Here is a 16,512-nt window from a genome sequence, read left to right as displayed (position 1 = left end):
TGTTTGTTTGTAGCACATTTATTACATTTATTATTATTATTATTATTATTATTTTTATTCGAGTATAAATTTCAATATTCACGTCGTGAATGATAATGTTTACAAAAAAAAAAATTTTTTTTTTTTTACTTTTCATTATATATATAAAAAAAAAAAAAAATTATAATTTCGAAAAATTATCGTGAACTGCTAGAACTGGAACGAGAATATCGTCGTCTCCTCACTGGACTCCTCGATCGTGATCTCCTTCTGGGTGGAGAAAGTCTTCTTCCACGATTCATCATCGGTGAACGTCTTCGGAATCTGGAATCAAAATATAATCCAACTTTATTTAATACTTTTCAGGGAAGGGCAGGGGAAAGGGCGGGGAAATCAAACGTTTTATCATACCTCGGAGGAGTTCTTCTCCATCCTCTTAACGGTGGAGGACCTCTCATTAATGGCGGAGACGATCTTCGTATTGGTAACGGCCTCGGTTTTGGCAATAAAACGGGAGCTGCTGTTATTTCTTGTCCGTCGATTTGACCTGAAGGAACAAAACCACGTACTCGTATTGCTTTGCTTACACTTTTAGGTGATCTTTTAGGTTTCTCCGAGGCTCTACTCACCTCCGTCCATGTGTTTCATAGCATTTTCCGCTTCGTCCGCCGTTTCGTAGTCTATGTAAACGAAACCTCGATTGTGTTGGTGAAATCTGTCCATTTGAAAATCCACGGATCTTATCGAACCGTAGACGGAAAATATTTCTACGATGTGATCCCTGGTCACGTTTCTCGTCAAGTGACCGATGTGAATTCTCGTGGGTCTAGGCGTCACGTCTCTATCTTTTCTTTTCCTTTTCAACGACGGTGACCTTTAATACAGAAGGAATAAAAATAATTTTCATTGATCGTTGAAAAACTTAAATCTACTCCCCCCCCCCACACACACACACCTTGATTTCCCGCGATTTTTCCCTTTATCCTTATCCCGATCCTTGTCTTTATCCTTGTCCCGATCTTTATCCTTATCCTTATCCGATTTCCTTCTATCCTTTTCTTTTTCTTTATCTTTCGCTTCCTTATCGCGATCTTCTTTTTCTTTTTCCTTTGGTTTTTCTGGTTTTTTCTTTTCCGGACTCGTTCGACTCGGTTCCGCCGGCCTAGAAAAGTAAAAAAAAATTCCTTTTTTGATGACACGTCACGTCACGTCATTCGCAACACGATTCGATTTTTTCGCACTCGAAATAAATTCAAATAGATATTTAGTTCCATACTTTCTTTTCGTCCGAGCTTTCGCCGCTGAACTCACACTCGATGAACTACTACTGGATGATGATGAACTGGAACGTGAACTCGAACCCGAACTGCTTGATGAACTGCTTTGAGAATTACTGGAACTTCGAGAGCTGCTACCGGAGGAACTGGAAAAAATTATTATAAAAAAAAAAAAAATATTAAAAAATAATGCTGCCGCTGCCACCTGGATTCGTTTTCCATTAACCACCAATTCCATTCGACGAGGGGGGGGGGGGAAAACGTGATTTCGTTTTGACAAAATGTCCGACATTAAAATAACACAACATAACCAAAAAATGTAAAATTTTAAATATAAAAGTTTTTATTAGATTCCATCAGAAAAAAAAAAAAAATTTCTAGTATTTTTTTTTTTTTTTTTTTTTAAATTTATTATTACTTTTTTTTTTTTTTTTTTTTTTTTTTTTTTTTTTTACTACTTAAACTTTTCTTCATTTTCTTTCCCCGTCTCCATATATATATATTGGCCTAAAAAAAAAATTAATAATAATAACAATAAAAAATGGATATACAACTCATGGACCTTCCTCAAGTATGCATTGAAGAAATTTTTAGAAAATTAACGTATGCCGAAATATCGCACGTGAGCGCCACGTGTAAATTTTTCCGTGAAATCGCCAAAACGATATTTCGGTTGTATTTTAAAAAAATCGAAAACGTTATAGAAATTGAAATGGAAAAATTAGAAAACGAAGCTTGCAAAAGTGGAAACAATTTAACCATCGCCGATCATTTACATCTCGCACTTTTACATTCCGTACGTTTTCCATGACCCCCGACCCCCCTCTACCCTTCCTCCTTCTCCCCCTCCCCCTCGAAAAACTTGCAACGATTGCACCTTATCATCATTTATGATAGTAATCGTTCGTTCCAGGTTTTAAGAATCATATTGTCCGAAGCGAAAATGTTAAACGCACACTGTTGGAGATACATGAAAAATTCAAATTACGATTTTTGCTTTCCCGCCGGCATAATATTGGACGAATTCGAAAGGATACTACGTAAGGTCAGAGATAAAACATTGAAAAAAGACATGGAACCGGAAATAACGACGACATTGTTTCACTTGGGCGAAACTTTTTACGATCATTTCGATTTTAAAATCGAAAATAATTTTCATCAATCGTCCGAACTCCGTGTCAAAATAACATCCGAAACGAATCGGCAAACCTTTCTACCCAACCTTTGCAATTTCGTATCGAACATGACGAGAGAGAATTTACTCAAGGAAATACAAAAATATTTGAGAAAACCTCAGAGTCAAGATGATGGAGATGATGACAATTCGTCTTGTTCGAACGATAAAAATTTCGATAAAATCAATAATAATAATAATAATAATAATAATAAGAAAACAATGGGGAGTGATAAAAATCCCACGGGATTTTACGACGAAAACAACAACGGTAAGAAGTTGTAGTGGCCACTTTTTTTTTTTTTTCTCTCTCTCTCTCCCAAGGATGATGGGGTCTTAGTCTTGTAAAATGATTAAGATTAACTCGAAAGACAATTTTAACTTTTAAAATTTTAAATATTTTAGATATACAAACGGAAAAAACATTATTCGGAGTCAAAGTATTAGATATATTAAATTGCTGCGCTTCGAGTAATTTTCAAACTTTTATTTTTCGAAATTGTAACGCGGAAGGTTTTAAATTAAATACAGACTACGAAATGAGGGATATAAACGTTTTGGAGGCGTTGCCAACGGTAGGATTACCATTTTCAACATCTGAGGTAAAATAAAAAAAAATTTAAAATTATAATTAAAAATTTAAATAATTTAAACGAGTGAAATTCGATAAAGATAATAATTAAAAGTGACCGAATAAATGAATTTTAATAAATTTTTCTCTCTCTCTCTCTCTTTATCAGAAACAATTAAGTAAAATATGTAGGTATATAAGAAATAATGTCAGGTGGACAAATTTATTTCATCCCCTACAAGACCTTTGGAAACTAGAAGATGCCATAGATATCAATTCAAATATTGAAACAGCCTCAGCATTGCTCAGACATTGGAAATTTCAAAGATCATCTAGGTAATAATAAAAAAAAGGTTTAAACGATTATACACCTGGGGTTATGAATTGATTTTTTGGTAAAGGGAAAATTGGGGATTGTGTTTGTTTAATAGAAAATAAGTAATTATGTATTTATAGATCTCACATGGATGAGAGTGTTAATGAAATTTACGAATACAATTATCAAAAGATAATTAGTCGATTTAAAAATCGTTTTGGACTATTGGTATTGGCTTCATTGGAATGTCCGACTTTGTGCCACATCCCGTTGAAAATACAGAAAACATTAGAAGATGGTAATTTTAAAAGTGAAAAAATAATAAATGAAAAAAATTTAGGAACAAATATACCCCTCGAATGTTTTGATTATGGAAATTCAATACAAACAATAAATATAGAAAAATGGGAAGAAAAAATATCGACTTATAAATTTCATTTGGAATTAAAAATACAATACCCCTCTTTTTTAAGCGAAACAGTGAGAGAAGCTATATTAAAGGTAGATCAAATCGGTGAACAAACCACTTTTACAACTGATGGAGATGACATGAGAAAATCGGCAACCTATAGGGTAGATAATGAAAATTTTGATTACGAATTAAATCCATAAGTGAAATCAATCAATCAAATGTTGTTTCCTCTCAGTAATATTTAAAAATGTATATACAAAAAAAAATCAAAATTTTTCATGATATATAATTTCTTTTTTTTTTTTTTTTTTCTTTTTATAATAAATTTTTCTTTTACAAATCAAATTTGTAAAAAGAATTAGGGGGAAATTTTTAAAAGTAATGATTGGATGTTGTTAAAATCCAATCTAAAAACCGGCATTAGGAATGTGAATATGTGAAAACAATTACTAATATTTGCAAAGTACAAATATTTTCTTACCTTCCACTACTGCTTCCACTTCCACTTGAAGATGACGCCGACTTAGACCGCTTTTTTTTTTCTCTACCACGTTCTCTTTTATTTTCTTTGTCAGATACATCAGATCCGGCACTTTTTTGGCGTGGGTCACGGGCCCTGAGAATTATTTTAAAGATGATATATAATTAATCAAAATGAAAGAATACGTTATAGTGATTTAAAAATGAAAATAAAAGAAAATGGTTTAAAAATTCTTACATAATGATGGCCTGATTTACAGTTTCTACAAAAAAAAAAAAAAAACTATTATTTTATCTACTATACGTTAGGATACACAAAATGGTTGACAAATTGAAAGCATCTTTCGAGTTCGATAGTTTTCGAGAACCTACTTCGAGTTATCGAAAGTCATAGAGTAAGTAGTATAGCTTTTATATATAGTTGAAAATTATGTTCGTTAATTTGTCTTAATATTAAATGAAATTATTGTTTTATTTTTTTATTGTTTTGGTGTCGATTTTGAATGGTAAGTCATTTTATATTCAACCATTATTTTAACCGTTAATAATAATAATAATTTGTCGTTAAAACAAACGTAGACTTTAGCAGTATTTTAAAATCTAAAATTGATATTATTTATTCATATTTTAATTTCCTTCTTTTAAAAAATAATTTTAAATGTAATTTCCTTTTAATATCTTACTTTTACTAAATTTTTTTCTTTTTTTGTATAATTTAATCTGCATGGAACAAAAAAAAACGTGATAAGAGTTATTTCAACGTTAATAAATTAATTTTTTATTTATTTTTCTCACATAGTTTTTTAATTATTTACTCAATGCAACGAGTAAAATATTTAATAATGTATAGATTTAACTAATTAAATAAGTTTGTAAGTCACATTAATTAAATCAATCGCGAATTTTAATTTATTTTATTTTTTAGAAAAATTTAACCGCAATAAAAATTATTGAAAAAATAAAAAGGATTGCAAATTGTTAATTAGTTATAAATTTATCGTATAGATGGCAGGGCAAATAAAATATAAAAAAAAAAGGATCAATTTTATAGTTGGTTTGCAAGAAAACAAATTTTCATTAATTTTATTTATTTAAAAAAATTTTATTAAATATTTTTTGATGAGTTAAGAAATTTTTTTTTCGGGTCGAAAGGGGTGATGGTAATGGGGGGGAGGGGGGAGTCCGACAAACCCGAAACTTTCTCTCCTTTCTCTCTCTTTTAAATTAATAAAGACCTCAAAATCTTAATCAGTTAAGTAATTTACCAATTTATCCTTAAATCACTTTTGTAAAATAATAATAATAATAATAATAATATTAAAAAAAACAAATACAAAAATTATCTCGACCCCAAATAAAATATATTAATTAATTAATTAATATTAAAAAATTTTCTAGATTTTTCTATTTCTTTCTCACCAATCCGTAGAAAAAAAAAATTTTACTTTGAATTATTATTATTATTATTAAAACTATAATCGAATGAGTGGATTTGATACTACGTTTTATTATTATTATTATTATTATTATTATTATTATTATTGTTATGTAAAAAAACAATTTTTTCCAATCGTTTTTGTTTAAACAAATTATTTATTTAAAAAGAAAAAGTTAATTATACAGGTGACGTCAGTCTTACTAATTTACCATTCCTCGATTATTTATTTATTTATTTAAACAAATTAAATTATTAAATTTTTTTTAAACAATTCGATGATGCACATTCCCCTCAAGGGTAAATTAAGGAGAGGGAGGGAGGGGAGGAGAAAAATCAATTGTCGATCGGTGGAAGACATTTTGTTTTAAATACCATTTCCAAAGGTTTTTTCCGACGATGGAAAAAGCAAAAACAAAACCGTAGGCGGATGGAGGGAGGGGAGAGGGGTGGTAGTTTACCAAAAGGTAAGAAAATAAGGATATGAAAATACACAGAAAAGGAAAAAAACGGGAGGGAAAAGTCGAAATAATCGGAAAAGCGGAAAATTTTCGTTTTAAAAACAAAAAAAAAGAAAATTAAAAATTAAAAAAAATTTTCATACGTCGATAATTTATTAATATTATTATTATTATTAATTAATTAAATATACACAGGATTAATAAATAAGGCAATTCAAGGTTTGTAAAAAGGTTCGAAAGGTTCATTTTTTTTTTCGTTTTTTGTTTTTCGTTTTTATTACAAAAAGAATTTTTTTTTTTTTTTTCCAATTAAATAAATAAAATTATCATTATAATTATAATTATCATTATTTAAGGATGTTTTTCCTGTCGTAGTGACGTAATTACATATATCGTCAACATAAACTATCCTTTCTATCGATGCTCAATCCACCGGGACCCATCATGAAAAGATCTTCGTGATGCGTATTTTTGGAAAATCTTTTTGGCAGGGGTAAACCGACAGCGCTTGAACCCCCGAATGTTCCGCTTAAACCCAAACCGTAGCTGTCGCTGCTGTTGTGTATGTGATTAACGTGCAAATGATTATTTATTTGATTTTTTTTCTTTCTCGCATTTCTCTTGTGTTGTAAATATTTAACGCATATCGTTATCAATATCAATACGAATAAAATCGATATGGCACCCGCGACGATGAATATATACAATCCAGGCACATCGAATTGAAACGCGCAATTATTTTCATCTTCATCGTAACCGGATGGACAGTGACGGAAACCATCGCACCAAAGTGATGAACTTATGCATGCATTTATTTCCGGACACCTGAAACGGATTTCAACAAACAAACAAACAAACAATCGATTAAATCATCATGTTTTTACTTCCGGTTGTTTGCAATCGGTCGGTCCGTCGGTCAAACGAGAATATAAAAACGATTTATGACGTCATCATAGGATATTATTAGAAAATTTTCTTTTTATTATTTATTTAATTTTATTTTTTTCGCGGGGAGAGTGGGGAGGGGTGAGGAGAGGTGGGGAGGAGTAGAAAGCAACGATATTAAAATTAAAAATTTGTAAAGCAGAAGACGAAAAAAAAAAAAAAATTATTCTAGTGAAAAAAAAGAAAAAATCGATGTTTTTCCGCGTATGAATAAAAATTAGTTTTTCCGTTAAAAAAAAAATGATGATGATGATGATGATAAATAAAAATTCCAGAATTCCGGTTAAATTTATTATTATTATTATTATTATTTTGTTATGATTGAAAAATAAAAAAGAGGGAAAAATATTTTTTTTTTTTTTTTTCCAATCCTCCATGTTTTGTGTCGTCCTTGTCGTCGTCGTCGTTTTTTCGTTTTTTTCGTTTTTTTTTTTTCCGAAAACAAAAATTTATAGAAAAATTTTTTTTTTCTTCTTTTGTGCCTTTTTCTTTCCCCCTCCCCCTCTTTCCCCTTTTGAAAAAGAAAAAAATTTTCCGATTGTGATTTGATGTTGAATTCTTGAAAAGTTACTCGATATTGAAAAAAAAAAAAAAAAAAAAAATGAAAGAAAAATGAAAGAGAAAAAAGAGAGAGAGAGAGAGAGAGAGAGAGGGGGAGAGAGAAAAACCAACAAAAACATTTTTACGTCACTAATGGATTTTTTTTTTCTTAAGCTTTACCCCCTACCTCCTACTCCCTTCCCCTTTCGCCCCCGCCGAAAAAAAAAGTCACTAACAGCTACCGAAACGTTGTTTAAAAAAAATTTAATTATTATTATCATTATTATTATTATTATAAAATTAAAAAAAAGGGCGGGAAAAGGATGTAAAATTATTAATTACGTAATTAATAATAAAATTCGAAATCTTAAAATAATAATAATAATTTTTGTTTTTAAATAAGAAACTGATACTACTACTACCACGTTCTTTATCGGGGGGGGGGGTAATCTCGTTTTTAATAAAAAGGTCAACGAACTTTTATTTTAATTAAGTATCCTTTTTTTTTTTTTGTGGGGAGAGATTATACCGAAACAAGATTTCATCTTAGAAAAAAAAGATTGTTAAAGAAAGATGAAATGAAAAAAAATATATATATTTTTTTTTGTTTTAATTTCAATTGCAAAAGATTATATTTAACCCCTCCCCTACGTTCCATCCCCTTCCTCCCACCTCTTCCCTCTTATAAAAAAAATAAAATTTTGTGTTAAATAATAATAATAATAATAATAATTTTCGCACGGGGGGTTTTTTTTAAATTACGAAACGCGTAACTAATTCCTAAACATATTTAAAGATAGAAAACTTTTAATTAAAATAAAACAAAAAATTATATATATTTATAATAGAGATAAGAAAAATGGCGGCGGCGGCGGCGGAGATATTTGAGGAGGTGGGAACGGAAACGGAAGTGGAAAAGGCGGTGGTGGATTTTTTTTTTTTATCATACCCGTTCGCCCTCGAGGTAAAAAAACACGAAAAATCGTACAAGAGAATGTCAGATTATTTTCGAACGTTTTTTTTTTTTTTTTTAATTTTTAAATTCTCCACAGCTTTGTTGTTATCAGGTGGTAACCATTCGAAACTTTTGTATTCGTGTGTGCGTGCGTGTGCGTGCGTGCGTGCGTACGTTCGTCCATATTTATTTTTTTTTGTGTGTGTGTGTGTGTGTAGTTAAAAAAAAAAAAATGAAAATGAAAATACGTGAAAATTTTTTCAATCGGTGTAACTAACCACTTTCAAATCATCATCATCATCATTATTATTATTATTATTTTCGTGGGGGGGATTTTGGAAAAGTAAAAGTGGAAAGGAAGGGAGTAGGTAGAAGAGACAGAGGGGTGATAAAAGGGACCCGAATCAAAAATTCGAATTCATATGATAAGCCTTTCCCTCTCTCTCTTTCTCTCTCTTTCTCTTCCTCCCTCTCTCTCTCCCTTCTTTCCTCTCCCTCTCTCTCACTCTCTCTCTCATCTCTCTCTTTTTTTTTTCGGTTTTATTGACTTAAAAAATATTTTTGTAAAATATTTTAATTAAAAAAAAAAAAAAAAAAAAAAAACAAAAATTTGTTGCCATTTTTTTTTTTTCTCCAGCTTTTTGTTTGTTTTTTTTTTTTTCGATGTTTGTAACACTGCATTTACGACCCGTAATCGTAGAAGGGATAAAGGAAAAAAATTTTTTTTTTTCGTTTTTGTTAAAAAAAACGAGATGAAACGTTATAAATTACGTAACTTTTTGTCGTTACCTAAAATCTTCGTTTTGAAAAAAAAATTTTTTTTTCGTTTTTTCCCCCTCATATATAAAATAAATAATAGTAGTCACGTGATTTTTATCAATAAAACATAAATAAATAAAACCGACGGGAAAAAATGACAACAAGCAAACAAAAAAAAAAGAAAATGGCGTTGTTTTTACTCACATGTGAGAACAATCGTGCATGTTCAATGCGTTCGCGTATATGTTCGAAGATGCAACCGGACGTTTCGATACTTCCATCCATGATATGATATGATTACCAAATTCTTTTTGTAAAAATTCAATAATGAAACTTCTAGCATGAGGAGTTAGTAAAAAAGCAGAAGGATCTCCGCCATTGCCAACACCACCGCCGCCATTTTTCGACAACGACGTGTTCCAACCGTCGGAAAAAACTTCGATTTTATTCATTTCGTGTATGTTTAATCTATCGGCTGGACAAATAACTTTTGGATTTTTAGTATTAACACCAGAATATATGATTATCCTGTTTGTCGTGTGACAATTGTAGGGAGGTTTGTTTGTTTCCGTGGGTAATTCAAAACCGTACGTTTTTAAATAAATAAAATTGTTTGTTTTATCTTCGGGTTCTATTAGCCACGGGTAATTAACGCAATACGAATCGGGTACTTCTTTTTCAAAGTACCCGTTATCATCCGTCGAATCTATTATCATGCTTTCGATTTGTGGATGTTTTCTATTAATGTATGAAGAACTCGATAATTGTATTTCACCGCTCGGTTTTCTCAGTCTTCTATTCTCTTTTTTCGTCGGACATACTTTATCGTTTTCATCGTTTCTATCGAGTTCTTGATAAAATTCATATTCACCCTCGAAATAAAAATCATTATAATCCTGAGTTATGTTCATTAAAGTTATCGTAAAATTAACTTCGACTACGGATGACGTTAGACTTTCTATAGTCAATGATTCATCAATGTTCGAACAAAAACAATCCCGCGGGATTTGTATTTCCGGCCAGGGATATTCGGAAATTCTTAATTCCGCGACACCGTATTGTTGTTGTAACCTGTTACGATTGTTTTTTGTTCCCGGTTTTTTTTTCAAACACTGATATCGATTCGTTCTTTCGTCTATTTTCGACGAACACTCTCTCTCACCGAATTTGGCTTGTATCAACGTGAGTTTTATTTTTTCATTTTGATTCGATTCGAAACGTAAAACGCAACTTATGTTTTGTGTTCCTCCTCTACCGTAAAAGAAAATACTTTTCGGGGAATGAAATCTTCCGACGAGAGGAGAATATGACGAATTGAAAACGCGATCGCATAAATTTTCAGAATTTTTATTATCCGAACCTTCTTGTGTCACGTCGACAAATTCGTACCTTAATATAAAACTAAACGGAAACAATGCACTTCCCTGACGTAGGTGTTGTTCGATTGTCAGCTCGGAACCTGATGACACGTAACTTTCTGCTCTTGCACAGGGTCGTGTGAAACGTGTGGCATTGCTTAATAGTGCGTGATCGCATAGCCTCGGTACTTCGTCCCTGCAAAATTCTCCCAATAATGTTATGTTGTTCGTTTCCGTGTTGGTATCTACCCTTCCGTTCCAAACTCTTAGCCTTGTGTTACATTCCGTCGACAAATCGTAGGATATGAGTTCTGCATTCGATGCGTAATATTTAACGAATGAAATCCAAACGGTTTCTTGTCTTCTTCCTTGAAAATTATAACGGCAGGTCGTGTTTGGTGGTAGGGAATGTTTTGGATTTTCCAAAACTCCCCATTGGGATTCGAAACTCGTTATTAAAAATTCACATTGTGATGAATCTTGGACGTAACTGTTCGATCTAACGTTGACGTAAATCACCTGGAAAAAAAAAATTGATAATTAAAGTTTTCACTTTCTTTTACTATCACAACCGCGTGCCCGCCATTTTAAATTTAATTTTCCCGCGCCATTTTGTTTTTTAATCCATATTAAAAAAACCGAAATCGGGTGTTTTCTTTTTTTTTTTTTTAATGCTTTCGGCATTTCCGGTTTTTTATTAATAAAATCAACCAAATTCATAAAAAAAAAAATTCAAACAAATATTTCGGATATATTAAAAAAAAAAAATTAAAATAACCGCCGGCCATTTTTTTTTCTCCCCACCTCATTCTATTCGACATGAGTATTATAACATATTATTATTATTATTGGATAATACAAAAAAAAATTTAATAAAAAAATTGTTAATAAAATTAATAAAATATAAATAAAATAAAAAAATTTATTGTTTACTCGAACGGTTAAAAAAAAAAGAGAGAAAAGGAAAAAAATGGCAATAAGAGAAAAAAAAAAGTTTTTTTTTTTATTAAGATTTATTTAAATCCGCCCAAAATCCTCAGCTTTTGAACGTTCCCCCCCGTTTCTGTTGCTCCCCCTTTCCCTCCCCTTTTGTTATTTTATTTTTAAAAAATAAGAAAAAATTTTAGGTTAATTAAAAAGAATTTTTTTTTCGGACTTAAAATTTTTTTGTTCGGTTACATGGAATTTAACATTTTTCTCTCCGTCCCCCCAAAAAATTCTTGGTTGGAGTAGAGGGAAAAGAGGGGGGTATATTATTTTGTAATATAAAGTTAAAATGCATTCATCATAATAAAAATCACTTGTTACGAGTTTTTCCCACAATTTTTTTTTTTTTTAAATGTTGTTATACTTTGACTAAAACCTTAAAAAAGGAAATAAATATAGGTTTTGTGGGGGGTGGGGGTGGGATTGGGGGTTAAAAACTTTTCACCGCAATTGTTTTATTTACGACATAAACGTTTTAAACGTAACTTTTATTTATTTTGATAACAAGAGAAGACGAATCGATACGTACGCATACGTTTGTTATCATATTTTCATCGATATATATTATTATTATTATTATTATTTCATATCATTCTTTAAAAATGTCTTCTGCTAGTTTTAGACAAAAAAAAAAAAAAAATAAAAATAAATAAATAAAAAACTTAAATTTTACATTTTCTTTCTTTCTCTTTTTCTACCTCCTACGTTTTTGCAATCAATTCAATTCTCTTGGGTTAAAGAAAATTGTTGTTGTTCGCCTCTTAAAGAATTATTTCAAACACACAAATATACGTGTTTGAAATTTTGAATGAATGTTTTTTTTAAAAGTTTTCTTTAGTTCCCCCTTTCCCTCCTCCCCCCCGATACACACGCACTCCTCCTTCGACACGGAATACATTCTAAAACCACGGTTACCTTGTCAACCTGACTGACTGACTAACTTTTTTCCTTTTTTTTTTTTTTTTTATAAAATCAAATCTGCATTTTATATTATATTTTTATTATTATTATTATTATTATTCGCAAGTTACATACGAAATTATTTTTATAAATTTATAACTAACGCAAACGTACGCACGCACGTACGCACGTACGAGAATAATAAATTTTAAAAAAAAAATTAAATTTAAAAATTTTTATTTATTTATTTATTTATTTTTTTTTCATATATTCTTAGTAAAACGGAAATTGAAAATTGATTTGCGGAAAAACGTGAAAAGTAGTTTGAATAAGTTTTTTTTTTGTAAAATTTGCCCTTAAAACAAAAAGGAAAAAAAAGGAAAAGGAAAAAAAGGAGGAAAAATCTCGTCGAATATGCACGACAACTTATCGAGCATCTGTTTTTTTTTTCCTTTTTTTCCTTTTTTGTATAATTTATTTCATAACTTTTGTTTGAAATTTTATTTATTTATTTATTTATATTTATTCTCTTCTTTTTTTTCCTGACTCTCCTTTATTATTATTATTATTATATCAAAAAAAAATAAAAACAAAAAAAAAAAGTTAAAAATAAATGACTGAAAGGTTTCGGGGGTTAACCGCGGGTAACTTCTTCTAACATGATAAGTGAAAATCAAGAAGAAATAATAATGAAAAAAAAAAACGAGGAAAAAAAGGAAAAAAGGAAAAAAAAACCTTTCCTTTTTTTCCTCCTTTTTTTTTTGAAAAACTCTTTTTTCGAAAGAAAGCAAAAAAAAAAAAAAAAAAACGAGGTTTGAATTTATAAAAAGAAAAACAAATCTATTAAAAATGTGTTAACACGTAGAGAGAGAAAGAGAAAGAGAAAGAGAAAGAGAGAGAGAGAGAGAAAGGAAAAAACAAATAAATTTTAAATTTTAAATTTTCCCGCGTAAAATTAATAAAAAAGAAAAAAAGGGTGGTTTTCTTTTTTTTTTTTTTTTTTAAATTAATCCGAAATGAAAATTTTTTTTTTATTTTTTTATTTTTTCGGTACGCGTTCAGAAACCATCAAAATTTATTTACAAAAAAAAAATTTTCCTCTTTCTCTCTCTCTTTCTCTCTCTCTCTCTCTCTCTCTCTCTCTCTCACACGCACTCATAATAATAAATAATATTTTTTAGATGTGCAATTTGCGTCTTTTACACTTGGCAAAATTTCATTCATTTTCTCTTATTGAAAAAAAAAAGAAAATTATTATTATTATTATTATTATTTTTTTTGTTCGTTTGCTAAGGAGGGAAAAAAAATAAGGGTGATGATGATAATAATAATATAACAATAATAATAATAATAATTTTCATAAAAAAATATAGTTGAAAAAAATAAATTTTAGTTTTTCATGGATTGCAGAAAAAAAAACAAAAACAAAAATTTGACCAGAACGAGTAAAAGAGAAAGAGAGAGAGAGAGAGGGGGGGGGAGAAATAGAAAGCACGACAGAGAAATTTCTAGAAAATAAAAAGAAAGAAACAAAAAATAAAAACGAATTTTTTCATTTGTTTTTTTTTTTTTTATTTCGTCGTGTCTCTAATGGGCGGTTTAAGTCCGCCAAAATTGGCTTACACTTTGAATCGTAAATTTAAAACGTTTGAATATTTAATAATTTAAGGAAAAACTTTTTTTTCTTTTTTTTTTTTTCTAGAAATATTTTTGTCCGTGGAAAAGGTAATTCTAAAAATTTAGCTATTAAGGTATATATCGCATCTGGGGACCCGAGTTTAAAAATAATTTATGTACCTGTATATTTATTAAAGGATTTTAAATTTTCTTTTTTTTTTCACATGTTTTACTACATAAAATAAAACAAAAACAAAAAAATAAAATCCTCGAGGGGAGGGAGGGGGGTTAAAATTTTATCTTACTTGTACTTCCAATTCGAAACCGGGTAAATAACTTAATGGTACCGGATGAAATGGATTATCGTAGGCCGATGTGTGAAATTCCAAAAGCATGTTAGGACCACTTGTTATTATGTCTGGTACCACGTCACCACCGCATAAACGTATCAATATAGGATCTACCGTGGATGCACCGTTATATACTGTTAAATAGTCTTGAATCACGTTACACTGGTCCCAAACTCTATAAAAAAAAAAAAATTATTAAAATGATTTTTTCTTTCCAGTTCTCCAGTTCACTTTTTTTTGGAAAAATTCAAACTTACTTTAGTACTCGTTGACTCCTATCGTATTTAACAATTTGATCTTTTATGTGTATTTTATGAGTGTTTTTCTGTCTGACGGATAGTAATGCATGTTTGTTGCGTGGTATTCCACGTTGTTCGATTCTGTAGTAACAAGTCACGTTACGTGGATAAACTCCTGGAAAATTAGGTGATTGTACGCGGCACTGACGCGTGTCGCATTTATCGAGTACTCTGTCGCAATATGTACCCGGTACTAAATCACCTCTCCATGGTTGTACGGTGCTGTTACCGTATCTTAAATGCGCTTCGCTTTTTTTTAAAAATTTATACGCTAATTTAAAATCGAAATTGTATCCTATACCCTGGAAAAAAAGAAAAAAAAACCGAAAATTTATTATTTCTATCCCCCACCACTACTACCACCGCATTTTAACCGCAAAAAGGTTTATTATTAGCAAATTATATGAGAGCGCGTACGTCGTAACGTTTGTCGTTTGTTTAGTTTTTTTTTTTTTTAACTCACCCCCACACATTCTCGTTTGTTTTTTTTTTTTTTTTGTTAACCGAACGTAGGGGTAAATTTATTTATTGTTAACGATAAAACCGCAAAAAAAAAAAAAAATTTATTTATTTATTTACCTGCTCGGATAATCGGTAAAGTTGTAACGTTAAATTTAAACTACGTGATTCGCTATAATATACGGTATATCCCCAAGCACTTCCGCACCATTGACCTCCTGTCGGAGGCCTATTTTCTTCTCTTATAGTCATGTGACCATCCGGACATCCGTCTGTCGTAAATGAGACAAATTTTCCAACAGTAAAAGTGTCGAAAGTTAACTGAAATAAATAAATAAAAATAATAAATATTTTTTATAACGTGAAAAACGAAGGATTTATTTATTTATTTAAAAAAAAAATTCAGGGGGTGGAGGGAGTTAAAGTTTCATAAGTTATGCGTGAAAGCACTTCCGGTTAAAAAAAATAAAATGGAGAGAGAAAAGAAAAAAGGTTTGGAAATAAAAAAAATTTTTTTTTTTTTTTTTTTAGTTTTTTAATTGGTTTAGAAGTTTCGAGAGAAAAAGTAAAATTAAAGATTCGAATGAATTAGAAATTACGTTAAAGTAAAAAAATTCGTTTTTTTTTTTTTGTTAGATTTTCCGATATCCCAAAGGTGTAGTAGTCCAAAAAGATAATTTCTTTTTTCCCCCCCTTCCCCTCCCCATTTTCTTCATTTTATTCTAGTTCGTTTTTTTTTTTTTTAAAGAAAACTTTTTAAAAGTGTGAAAACTTTGTGGTTTTCAATTTCCCCATTCCTTTCCAACGAAAAAAAAGAAAAGAAAAAAAGAAAATTTTTTTTTTAAATATTTCAATTTTTAATATTATTATTATTATCATCATCATCATAATTATTAAATTAAATACCCGAAAACGGGTTTTCATTACCATTTCCGTTTTTATCATACGATATTTGACGTAAAATAATCGACCAATCAGAATTAATTTTAAAAATTTTCTGATTGGTTGAAAAATTCATGAACGTACACCGAGTTTTTAAACAAAACCTTAACATAATCGTTTATTCAAACGCGAGTATTGGAATCGATCGGACGAAATAACGGGGAGCGTTTATTTATTTATTTATTTATTTATTATAAATAAATACTTTACTAAAGTTTAATTATTATTAATATTTAAAACTTTCTTTAATTATTTTTATATATTTTTACCTTTTTTTTTGTTGTTGGTTTTTTCGA

At 29.8% G+C, this 16,512-nt stretch overlaps 2 protein-coding genes across 2 annotated transcripts; one reads left to right on the top strand and one right to left on the bottom strand.

The window, feature by feature from the left end:
- Nucleotides 1–1,812: 1,812 nt before the first annotated feature.
- Phum_PHUM274560 (uncharacterized protein) lies at nt 1,813–3,929 on the top strand (the record flags this gene model as incomplete). The annotated part of the gene is made up of 5 exons (XM_002426717.1): nt 1,813–2,052; nt 2,170–2,701; nt 2,866–3,005; nt 3,171–3,337; nt 3,458–3,929. 5 exons carry the CDS (start codon nt 1,813–1,815, stop codon nt 3,927–3,929), a joined length of 1,551 nt encoding a protein of 516 aa, XP_002426762.1.
- A 2,571-nt stretch (nt 3,930–6,500) lies between these two features.
- Phum_PHUM274550 (uncharacterized protein) lies at nt 6,501–15,526 on the bottom strand (the record flags this gene model as incomplete). The annotated part of the gene is made up of 6 exons (XM_002426716.1): nt 6,501–6,930; nt 9,509–10,010; nt 10,122–11,181; nt 14,472–14,691; nt 14,774–15,110; nt 15,439–15,526. The coding sequence occupies 6 exons, from the start codon at nt 15,524–15,526 to the stop codon at nt 6,501–6,503; spliced, it is 2,637 nt and encodes an 878-aa protein (XP_002426761.1).
- Nucleotides 15,527–16,512: the final 986 nt, after the last annotated feature.

The sequence above is a fragment of the Pediculus humanus genome, genomic scaffold (genome assembly GCF_000006295.1).
Source record: "Pediculus humanus corporis 1103172107650 genomic scaffold, whole genome shotgun sequence".
NCBI classification, from domain to species: Eukaryota; Metazoa; Arthropoda; class Insecta; order Psocodea; family Pediculidae; genus Pediculus; species Pediculus humanus.
Note: the sequence above shows the minus strand (reverse complement) of the source record. Positions and strands in the feature narration are given on the sequence as shown.